The following is a 12,626-nucleotide window of genomic DNA, read 5'->3' as shown; positions in this document are numbered from 1 at the left end:
TTGTGCTAAATTGATATCTGTAAACATGCTTTCTGGAAAATCGCATGGATCAAATCCAGTCCGCAACACGTTTACTTACTTGGTATCTCTGGCTGCGTCCGAAACCGCCTACATTGAGTAGGTACTTAATTTCAATAAGTACTTAAAGAGCGCTAAAAGAGTAGGTACTTAACAGCCAAGTATGAATACAATCCGGACATAATATATAATAATATAATAATAATATATTTTGGGTTAATTTAAAGTTCTTATATTTTTCACTACTAATGTGACCCACAGTTTATTTTTTGTTGCGAAAACCCAAATTCGCGTGAATATGTTGTTAATTTCTTTATTTTATATGCAAAAATGTTCATCCACAAGCAAAAGTGGCAATCTCCTTTATGTTTTCCTCTTTTTCTTGTTGAATTAGCTCTAGTTTCATCCCTCAGGCTTATAAATAATAAACAAAGAAATAAATAAAATAAAATAAATACTTTTTATGCATTATGATGTATTCAAAATATTTAACCTCGTCATCATGCTTTATGTCTGTGTGTATAATCTCAAACTATGATGTATACAAACCCATATTTATGTTTTTTTTTTTTTTTTTAATCAAAATCCTATGTTTAAGACCACTGAAATTGTCATTCCAACAGTGCATTGTCCCTGTTTCTGGACTATTATAAGATGCTGGATATTGTAAATGATCCTGAGGTTTGTATTTGTTATACATTCAATCCTTTTGTTTTGTATCAGGACACTATTAATACATGTTCTAGTTTCTGCTCTCTGACACTCATCACATAAACCTGTATTATGAAGGAATTATAATTGCATTGCCTCTATGCCGTTGGCAGTCTGTCCTCTCTCCATAACTTATTAAATATATACAGGATCATGTCATCTATCTTAAACAGAACAGGTTTTTCTTTTCCTGTCTCAAGTCCATTAATACACTTTTAAGTTTTTAATCCAAAAGCAGCATCTAAAGTTCCCTGTCTAACTGGTTCTTGATCCGTGACTTTCTCCAGCTGATGGTCATAAACACACTTCACATGATGATCAACTCAACTGCATTACATTATATCCTGAATCAATACAACTGATTATACCGGATTTGATTTCTTATGTGTTAATGTGTTGATGATTATTCATGTGATGCTCCAGCATGTTTCCCTCTCAGATTGTTGTCTTCAGTGTTGCACAAATATCATTCACAACTGCACACAGATGTGGCCAGAAGCGGTGTGTATACAGAAGTGCAGCGATAGTTTCCGCACAGAGTCTGTTTTTGCTGTGCTGAAGTGAGCTGAATTAAAGCAAATTGTTGGCATTAAAATATGTATTGATGCAAAAATCTAGTAATTGCACCATAGATGCATATAATTTACAGTCTACTCTGTTTCAAAGTCAACACATTTATTTGTGTATATAAATGTTCAAAGAAAAGTGTTACATCTAAATAACTAACTTGTCTTTAGACCAATAATTAAGGTTTTTTTTTTTTTTTTTCAGACATTTAGTTCAGAACTGAATTCTTCTGCAGGTTTTTGGTGCTGCTGCAGATGAAGTCTGTCAGTATGTGAATATTAGAGCTGAGACGATTCACCTGTCTCCCGATTCAATACTATCACAATACTTGGGTGCCGATACGATATGTATTGCGATTTTTCTTAGACCATAGGGAAAAGTTGAATCATACACTTATACAGTTTCACTTATACATAGTTTTATTTCAGAAGCATCATACATTACAGTACTACATTCTCTTGAATAAATGATTCAATGACAAACACATTTTTTTTAACAGTCATTGTCCATGTAAATGATACAGTCGTTATTTGAAGCGCCGTTTTCAAAAGGTGATAACTATTTTGATTGCTACCATATACATCAGTGTTTATATTTTAACTATAAACCTTTATCCCAGCACTTCTATGATAATTTGAATTATTGTATATGTAGATATAATGATATGAGGTTGAAATAATGACAACTGCTCTCAGATCAGCAGCAGCTGCAACACAGATTTGCAGCCGCAGGAAAGAGGCACAGGCCGTCTCAGACCCTGCTAAACCCATAAAGTTCAAGAGCAAGCGCACCCTGAGACGGGCAGCCCAGAGATGGAGAGAGCAGCTCTTCTAGAGATGGTGACTGCACCACTCCTCTCAGAGGAGGACCCAGTTTGAGGATGCTATGTCTTCTCACAAGCCTCCTGCCGACCGTGGAGCCAGGTAAGTGTTGCACCACGCACTCAGACCCTTCTCTGGGACACTGTGCCTTCTGGGTCGGGTCCCTGTGCTCTCCGTCCTGTGTCTCGCTGCCTCATTCGGACCATCAGACTATGTGATTCAGTTTGCCGGGCCTCCCCCCAAGTCAAGTCAAGTCACCTTTATTTATATATCGCTTTTTACAATGCAGATTGTGTCAAAGCAGCTTTACAGTGATAACTGGTGAATAAATTTGGCTGCACAGCAGCTCTTAAAGACAATGGTGTCATTGTCCAGCTTAAGTAAATTCAGTATTGAATCATTCCTTTGTAAAAATCAATAGTTATTAATTTAGTTAATTTATCTATACATCAGCTCTGAAGAAAACAGTGTTGCCATTGTCCAGCTCAGTTCAATTTGCATACAATGGAGTCTATGCTGGCAGATTAAAAATATTGTTGAATATCAAGTGAAGCTCAAGGGTATTCTGTTCAACCGCATGCTGGGCAAAGATGCTCCTATCTTGCAGGCGGAGATTGCAGATCACAGAGCCGGTCCCTCCAGCCGATATGAAGACAGAGTTCTACGGCCTTTACTTTATTGTAACCAAGAAAGGCGGTGGGTTATGGCCAATCTTGGATCTGCGAGCTCTGAACCGGGCCCTTCACAGGCTCCCGTTCAAGAAGCTCATGCAGAAACACATTTTCGAATGCATCCGTCTCCGAGATTGGTTTGTAGCGACTGACCTGAAGGATGCGTACTTTCATGTCTCGATTCTTCTTTGACACGGACCATTCTTTGCTTTGCATTCAATGGTCATGCATACCAGTACAAAGTCCGCGCATTGTGCCTGTACGTGGACTGAATGCAGAGCTTCAGGACCTCAGACCAGCTCTTTGTCTGTTATGGAGGCCAGCAGAAGGGAAAGGCTGTCTCTAAGCAGAGGTTGGCCGACTGGATAGTGGATGCCATCGTCTTGGCATACCAGTCCCAAAGAGAGCCGTGCCCCCTGGGGGTGAGGGCTCACTCTACTAGGAGTGTTGCTTTCTCCTGGGTGCTGGCGCATGGCACCTTGCTGACAGACATCTGTAGAGCTGGGGGCTGGTCGACACCCAACACGTATGTGTCAGACACATAAATGATGTCTCTTACTGAAATATGTAGTAGAAAACCCATGAAAGATTTATGTTATTTAAAAAACCCATGACATATTTTGATAAAGTGAAGAGAACAAAGAAGCGGATCTTTAGGAAGTTTTATTATTCGTCCACATTCTTCACAACTTCCCATTCTTTTCTCCTCTTATCGCTAGTAAAGCAATAAAGACTTACATTCTCTTGTGGCTCATCGACTGAAAATTACAACCAAAAGCTGCACAATGTGGCATCGTATATTATATTCCCAGTTGTGTTGCGGTAAAAATAGCAATAGAGTAATGTAAGAAGCTGACATTGTGCAACCATTTAATGTCATCGACATAGAACGCAAACAAAATGGCGCCCCCATTGTCCAAATATGTCATGGATTTTTTAAATAACGTAAATCTTTCATGGGTTTTCTACTACATATTTCAGTAAGAGACCTCATTTATGTTATATTAATCCATACATGTCTTAATACCAGGGGTTAAGTTAAGTGATTTGTTTCATCACAAAAGTAGTTTATTGAATGTACTGAAGCCTCTTCTCCATTGGCATCCATTCAAAAACAACTGACACACATGTTTTTTCATAGTTCTTTTTACAAAACAAATGGTTTCAAATCAGCTTCTCAACAATAAACAGTAAAATAATGTTCAATGATGCAAACTTCATCAAAAATAAGACACATTCTGCTGTAAAGCAGCTATACAGAGGACAATAGTGTCATTATTCAGCTGAGGTCTGTTCAGTGTTGATTCAGTTCATTTCATTAACTGTGTAAAGTTCATCAATTATGAAATGAGTTCAATTCAGCTATAAGCAGCTTTACAGAAGACAATAGTGTTGTTGACTGAGTCAGTTCAGTGTTGATTCAATTCAGCCTGGTTGAGTTAGTTAGTAGTGTGTTGAAACTGGCGATCATGGTAAGGGGCGGGACATTTACCAAACAAGCTCGAAACATTTGACCAATCACAGTACACTGCTCCAACCGACCAATCAGAGCACATTGTGCTTTTCAGAAGGAGGGGCTTCATAGAGACAGGAACTAAACAGAGCGTTACTGACAGACTGGGAAGAGAGGAGCTGAACAATGGAGAATATGAGGAAAATAATCAACATTCAAGCAGGAAAACCTGTTCTTGTAAACTTGATTAAGGGCATGGGCACAATACAGTACATCCTATTGACATAAAAATAAAATCTTAATATATGCCTTCAATATTTTTATTATCTTTCTTGTACTATTAGTGTCTGAAACTTTGTATTGTTTGACTTCTTTGCTATTGCTTGCATAAAATTAATCACTTGTCCTTATTTTTAAATTTGTTAAAAGTGATATATAAGTGTATATGTTAAATGTAAATATATTTTTAATTTGATTTATTATAATTATTTTTTAATTTATTTTTATTATTTTATTGTAACATATGTCTGATCTATTGGCACCTATTTCTCAGTCCTACAGTCTTGTGTATAGTCATGTCATGTCAAAAAACAAACATGTGGCAGGAGTTTTCTCATTAGTTTCAGGTTCAATACACGCAAGGAGCACAAAGGCAACAAAAGCTGGAGGATTCTTCATCCATCATGTACTTCCCCGAGTTGGGTGGGTCCCTGCATTCAGCTATGAAGGCCTGCAGCTCTGATAATGGAGCTCCACGCTTCTGGTAATGCTGCAGTTAAAGAGAGAGCAGCGGTGAAGTGTGATTATTCATGCTGCTTGCTGAGACTATTAGCACCACACAATATATCCTGAAGATGTAAACATCTAGTTTCACTTGTAATCTCTTGCACCACAGCTGCAGTGTTGTTACGAGTTGTATAAAGTAGTGTTGTCAAAAGTACAGACTTCAATACCAAGTCGGTACTGAAATTTTAAAAATGTGATGCTTTGAGCACTGTTGAGGGGATTTATAAACACCTCTGATTGGCCATTGAGTTCACGCGCTCAACAGATATGTCACTGATTGGCTACAATGATCAACACTTCAAAAACTTGCTGTAAATAGACATCTTTGGCGCTCTTTACCGAGCGCTTACACAGATACACAAGGGAGTGTTTGATATCCCTAATATACCCGCTGATAGACGGCTGCTTTCAAACGCTCAGTGAAGAGTGTCATTGATGTCTATTTACAACATGTTTTTGAAGGGTTGATCATTGTAGCCAATCATAAACATATCTGTTGAGCGCGTGAACTCAATGGCAAATCAGAGGTGTTTATGAATCTGAATTTTTAAAATTATCGACTTGGTATCGAAGTCTGTACTTTTGACAACACTAGAATAAAGCACTAACCGAGTAGCAGGCTTTAATAAACTCACCTTGATGGTTTCATAAGTGTCTGTGATAATGGCAATGAAGAGGCTCAAAATCATGTATGTAAAGAGTGCGATGAAGCTGTAGATATACATTCTGCTGAACAACCACACCAGATAGGTCTTGTCCCGGAGCTTTTTGAAGGTAGAGTAGACTTCATCCCCATTAATCAGGGAAAAAAGGCAGTAAGCTGCCATGTTAAATGTTCGAAACTGTGAAGAAATAAGCATTATTATCCTTTTCTTAATCATTTCATTTAAATGCTTAATTCATCAGGCTTAAAACTGCTTAAATGGGTAGCTGACATTACATGCTGTTTATATACTATTGTTACACAGGGAGAGAGAGAAGGAAGGCAGAGACAAAGATCTAAGTGCAAGGACTAATTGAACGAAAACAAAGCAAAGCAAAACCAAGAACACAAAGAGGACGGGGAACAGGAACATGAGCGACAGCATCTACAAACATCAACAACTGAAAAAGTAGCCAAGGAAACACAAGGGGTAACGAGCTTAATGAGATAAGGAGGCTCACCTGTGGGAGAAAATCGACAGGGAAAAACTACAAAGAACTTTTTAATATTGCTCACGTTTTCATGATGTGGCCCCAAAACGATCCATCCGCAGAAGCAGTAGCTGAGATAGATCATAACAGCGCAGAAGGAGAATCGAATGGCATTAGGAAGGGCAGCCTGCAGGGTGAGGATGAGGATCTGGAGCCACAAAAGAGACAAGAAAAGCAGACTCATCATTGTCTTACATTAATTACGAATCAGACTGAACTTGTTCGTAGTTAATGAGATGAACTGAGGAAAGACATCATTTGCTTTGCCAATGACACCTTTTTGTATTATATCAACTTAACACAATGACAATAAATGAGTATCTTACATAATATTTCTGAAAGAAACTCAGATAACGCATTACTCCAATCCACACAAGCATTGTAGCTGTGCCCAGCAAAATACTGCACACGTCATAGTTCGTCAGCTCCTGAAAACAAGACAATTACTGAACATTAGTGCATAGATCTGAACAACTGTACCTGTCTGCTCATATGATGAGGAGACTGTGGCTTATTTCTGTTTAAAGTCCCCCATGATGCTATTTTAAAGCTCCCTAATTTTGTTTTGTCTTATAATAGGTTTACATGCTTCAATTTTCTTATAATATATACTGTACTGAGCATCACCTCTTTTCCCACAGTGTCTGAAACTCTCTATACCCCTCCTTTTCGAGAGCCTCTGCTCTGATTGGTCAGATGGCCCAGTCTGTTGTGATTGGTCTACTCAACTATATATATATATATATATATATATATATTTAGTTACCACTTGTAGTGCACTATGGGTTCAAATGTACTATAAGTAGGATCTAAATACAATTTTTAAATACAGAGGTAGTATATTAAAAGCACATTTTAGTTCATATTTCATGGTGTCTCAAAATAGCACAGTTGAGTACATTTAGATGTTCCAAAGACTATCTTAATAAGTACTAAAGAAGAACTTTTAGTATATTAAGTACAAAAATATTGCATGAAAATAGAGCACTTTAAATACATTATAGAAATGTACTTTTTTTCACTTGGGTCTGTTGTCCATCTCTTGCTCACCTTGCTCTGTATGCAGATTTTGAGAACTGAACCTGCAATACTCAGCGTATCACTGATGATGATGAGAATGTACCAGCCATTGATAAACTCCATTCTCTCAGACCAGGAAACTGTTTTATGGTGGTGAACGGACACAAACGTGGTGTACTCCTGAGGAGAAAAGACATGTATATGACATGTTAATAACATAGCTGTTCCTATCGACATATTGTTACATGCCCCTGCTCCTGATTTTTTTTTTTTCGTTAGTTTAGGATGGTGATTTGGTGTCTGTTTACTACATGGATTTTAGGCTTAATGCTTTTTTTCATTCTATATGATTTGGAGTGCAGATTCCATTTCCTTTTTTGATCTATATACACTATATGGACAAAAAAAGTATTGGGACAACTGACCATTACACCAACAGGGACTGTAATGGCATTGCATTCTAAATATAGACATTAATCTGGATTTGGTCCCTTATTTGCAGTTATAACAGCTTCCAATCTTCTGGGAAGGCTTTCCATCAAGATTTTGGAGTGTTTCTTTGGGAATTTTTACCCATTCATCCAGTAGAGCATTTGTGAGGTCAGGCACTGATGTTGGACGAGAAGCACTGGCTCGCTTCCAGTTCATCCCAAAGGTGTTTGATGGGTTTAGGTCAGGTCTCTGTGTGGGTCAGTCAAGTGCTTCCACACCAAACTCATCCAACCATGTTTTTATGGACCTTGCTTTGTGCACTGGGGCACAGTCATGCTGGGATAGAAAACAGCCTTCCCCAAACTGTTCCCACAAATTTGGAAGCATAGCATCGTACAAAATGTCTTTGAAATGCTTGTAAATGCAGACTGCATGACCAGATGCCTGATTTTATACACCTGTGGCAATGGGTCTGAATGAAACACCTCAGTTCAATAATTAGGAGGTGTGTCCCAGTACTTTTTTGTTATGCATGTTAGCTGCGTCTCATTTTAAAGGCTGTGCTTGGTTGCACAAATCACACGACACAGGATAATTACTAGAATAAGTCAGTCTTTAAAGGATTAGTTCACTTTCAAATGAAAATTAGCCCATGATTTACTCACCCTCAAGCCATCCTAGGTGTATGACTGTCTTTATTCTGTTGAACATAATCGCAGAAATATTAATAAATATCCTGACGCATCCGAGCTTTATAATGGCAGTGAACAGGATCAACAAGTATGAGCTGAAGAAAGTTCCTCCATCCACATCCATCCATCATAAACATACTCCACACGGCTCTGGAGTGTTAATAAAGGCCTTCTGAAGCGAAGCAATGCATTTGTGTAAAAAAAAAAAAATCCATATTTAACAAGTTATGAAGTAAAATATCTAGCTTCCGCCAGATCACCTTCCATATTTAAATTACGAAAAAACAGAAGTGGTGTCACGTCAATAAAGCTTTTTCCGTAAGTTGAATAGGGAAGGTGAAGGACGTAGCGTAAGCGTTTTGAACTGCGAAAGTTTTACATTTTCTTCATAAGCAGAATATGGAAGGTGGTCTGGCAGAAGCTAGATATTTTATTTCATAACTTAAATTGAATATGGATTTTTTTTTTTTTAAACAAACACATTGCCTCTCTTCAGAAGGCCTTTATTAACCCCCTGGAGCCGTGTGGAGTATGTTTATGATGGATGGATGTGGACGGAGACACTTTCTTCAGCTCATACTCGTTGATCCCGTTCACTGCCATTATAAAGCTCGAATGTGTCAGGATATTTATTAATATTTCTCCGACTGTGTTCATCAGAAAGAAGAAAGTCATATACACCTAGGATGGCTTGGAGGTGAGTAAAGCTTGGGCTAATTTTCATTTGAAAGTGAACTAATCCTTTAATAACAATACTCCGGGAACTCACTGGAATAAAACAGTATACATCAACCAAGTAAACTAAGACAACACGGAACAATGAACAGAGGAAACAAAGGGCACACATACACTTAAATACACATGGAAACCTAATTAACAGAAACAGAAACAGGTGTGTAAAGTAATCAGGAACCAAAGGAACTAAAAAGGAAATATAGATGGGTAGGCAAACAGGGAAAACCAAAACAAAAACACAAACAAACTGGACATAAGGTTACTTTTCTGAAAGGAGACATCCTTGATGACATATGTGGCAGACAAATGTGACCACCAGAGGGCGCAGCCTTCAAAATGAGCCATAGCTCAAAGTTTAGTTCGCTGGTTTCATGGATCCTACTCTTTGTAAATGTCTTGTTCAAACTTACTGTACACCCTGAAGAGTTGGCAGAACACAAAAAAATGTGAGTTAATCAATTGTGCTCTTGGTTTGCTCAGTGGACTTGCTGAGTAACTCTAGATCTGCACTTAATGGGACAGACCGGGAGACTTACTGACTGCAAGAGAACGCCTGTGTAGACTGAGCGTGTGCAGAGGATGAGCGAGAGCAAACAGGAGCAGATGACCACACAGTCAAACAGAACAATGAGCCGGAAGTGACTGTCTGCTGGAACAAATACAGCAAAAGAGACTTTTAGACATTAATCTTATTATGGCACATACTAGTTAGCTGCTACATGGACAGCAGGAATAATTATAGGTGATTAGAAATGTATTTAGTGTCCTCGTTTTCAGTTGTTCAGCCATTGGATAACTGATCACATCAATGTGTTGAAAAAAAGGAACAGAAAAGTGAAGTTAGCTTTAGGAAAACTTCTTTCTGGTATTATTTGCAGATTGGTCACTTGGTTTCATATTTAGTATCCAATCATTCATACATTTTTGAAATCTGTCTGAAGTGTCCAAATACTTTAGAGCCACTATATATTTATGTAATGTCCTGTTTATTGATGACTGTGATGACCACAGTGTGGTATGTGATGACCGCTGATTTTCTAGAGAGGAAGTGTTTGTGGGAAATGGTCCAGTATCACAAATCAACTTACTTGAGCCAGAAACATTCCAGTCCTTACAAACATTTATCTGTACATGACTGCTTAAAGATATCTTGATTTTTCCACTGTGTGCATTGTCAAACATGATCTGTAATCAAACACAGCACTGAATCAGTCAGTCATTCTCTAGTTAACATTGAGAAATACAGAACTTTTCAGCTTGTGACATGAAGAAATTAGTTGACATGAAAGAAATTAAAACCAAAATGATGTAGAAGAGGAAAATGTATAGCTTTCATGTGACTAAATGTGACAAACCTCTATTAGCCAATCCTGGAAATTCTGGCAAGTAAAATCTTTTGAAAATGTTCTTTTTGAATTCTAAATCAGAAACCATCTTTCTCTGAATGTTAAGGAAATAGAGACTTACTAACACTTACATTAATGTTGAAGTCATAGCAGTCAGGAAGCTCTTGATGTCGTACTGTTTGAAGGTTGATAGCCTTTACTTTAAAATGGATGTTTACTGCTAACAACCTGGGAAATGATCACAGAATCATTTCGTAAATAACAAACTCTATACAATAAAACTGATTAATGTTTTTAAAGAAGAATGCAGTGTACACACCTTTGAAAATCTAAAGTGAGGTTCATGTCATTTTCCAAACTATCATTCTTATAGGGTGATATGGGATAAATAGAAATACATTCTGCAAAATTAATATAAAGAAAATTATATTTAAAAGATAAATAAATACAAAACAATCAGCTATAAATCCAGAGACCAAAACCCTTCAAAGAAAAATCTATTAACATTACGACACATTATGTAACAGAAACCCCAGATCTAATAATGTAACAGTGTGCATCTACTATCTAGAAAATAGTGCATAATATCTATATCACTCATCTGATCTTTTCCACAGAATTTTGATAAAGTATGGTACAGACCTGTCTCTACATGTGGATCAATATTAAAGGTCTCACTGGCAGGTGAAATGTTAGCATGTCGATAGAAGTCTTGACAGAGGGACAGGGGGGTGAACATGTCATCGATCTTCTCAAACGCGTGATTATCTACTGTCAGGTTTTGTAGGTGTAGATACTAAAAAAATTGAAACAATTTATCAACTATAAAGCAGTTTCAGTCACGTCACTCCTAAGACATTTAAAATGTTAGCAACTTAATATTTATTTGAAATTCAACCTTGCATATGCAACCTAAAACATTCCCTTTCGAAGTGGAACTTTGATGCTATGTCATGGTGTTGATGCTATAGGAATTATATATGGGGGGGGTGGGGGGTGGGTGTTGGGAATCCTTTTTTTTTTTAAAGAAAATTTCCTCAGCGGTCATCATTTATTCTTTTACGACTTATAGACCTGTGGTCTGCAGATCCTGTTCCCTCCCACGTCCCAACTCTCAAATCTACGCCTTCTCCGCTGGTCCTGTCTGGCTGTTTTGATGCTCTGGTCCTGTATGGAGATGTTTCTCCTATAACTCCTTGGTCCCATCCCCTTTGCTGGTTCCGTCCAGTCCCCTGGATCCGCCGTCTCCACTGGTGTCATTCAGTTCCTTGGCTCTGCCCCCGTCGCCAGCTCCATGCAACTCTCCAGCTCCGCCTTATACTTCCCAATCCCCAGCTTGGCATGGCGTTGCGATTTCCCAGCTTCACCCATGTCTCCACCTTGGCCTATCAGCCTGTCAGCTCTGCACTCCCGCGGCTCCACCGCGGTCCATCAGCCCATGGCTCCCTTGTCCTTCCAGCTCAGCCTCGGTCAGTTGCCATTCTGCCCCCGCATGGGCTTCCTCCGTCTCTCTCCAGCTTCCCATCAGCCTTTTCTTTCATGTCAACTAATTTCTTCATGTCACAAGCTGAAAAGTTCTGTATTTCTCAATGTTAACTAGAGAATGACTGACTGATTCAGTGCTGTGTTTGATTACAGATCATGTTTGACAATGCACACAGTGGAAAAATCAAGATATCTTTAAGCAGTCATGTACAGATAAATGTTTGTAAGGACTGGAATGTTTCTGGCTCAAGTAAGTTGATTTGTGATACTGGACCATTTCCCACAAACACTTCCTCTCTAGAAAATCAGTGGTCATCACATAGCTCAGCCTCGGTCAGTTGCCATTCTGCCCCCGCATGGGCTTCCTCCGTCTCTCTCCAGCTTCCCATCAGCCTCACTCCCTCCGCTGTTGCCCCAGTCTGCCAAACCCCCATCTCCGCCTCAGTCCCGTAAGCCAGCGGCTCCACCTTGGGCTTCTGGGGCGTGGACCATCAGCCTCTCAACTTTGCCTAGGTCTTCATTGCTTTCGGCTCTGCCTCCATCAGTCATCCCTAGGTTCCACCCAGACCTTCCGCCAAAGGCTCCTCTTGTCGTTAACTCCGCCATGGTGTCTTCCTCTACTGGTTCATCCTGGTCCATGTCCGTCACCAACTTCATGCCCACCTCCAAAGCCCCCTCCCTCCGTCCACAGTTGG

The 12,626-nt window shown here is 38.9% G+C and overlaps 1 protein-coding gene across 1 annotated transcript; it reads right to left on the bottom strand.

Moving 5' to 3' along the window:
• Positions 1-4,469: 4,469 nt before the first annotated feature.
• On the bottom strand, positions 4,470-9,408 carry LOC127503816 (mucolipin-3-like). Its single transcript, XM_051877952.1, has 6 exons — positions 9,364-9,408; positions 7,272-7,421; positions 6,548-6,649; positions 6,247-6,369; positions 5,663-5,869; positions 4,470-5,010 (listed from the first exon to the last, which is right to left on the bottom strand). Exons 1-6 carry the CDS (start codon positions 9,391-9,393, stop codon positions 4,870-4,872), a joined length of 753 nt encoding a protein of 250 aa, XP_051733912.1. The 5' UTR covers positions 9,394-9,408; the 3' UTR covers positions 4,470-4,869.
• Between the last annotated feature and the right edge of the window lie 3,218 nt (positions 9,409-12,626).

Source organism: Ctenopharyngodon idella, chromosome 2 (genome assembly GCF_019924925.1).
Source record: "Ctenopharyngodon idella isolate HZGC_01 chromosome 2, HZGC01, whole genome shotgun sequence".
NCBI classification, from domain to species: domain Eukaryota; kingdom Metazoa; phylum Chordata; class Actinopteri; order Cypriniformes; family Xenocyprididae; genus Ctenopharyngodon; species Ctenopharyngodon idella.
This window is presented reverse-complemented; position numbering and strand designations above follow the sequence as displayed.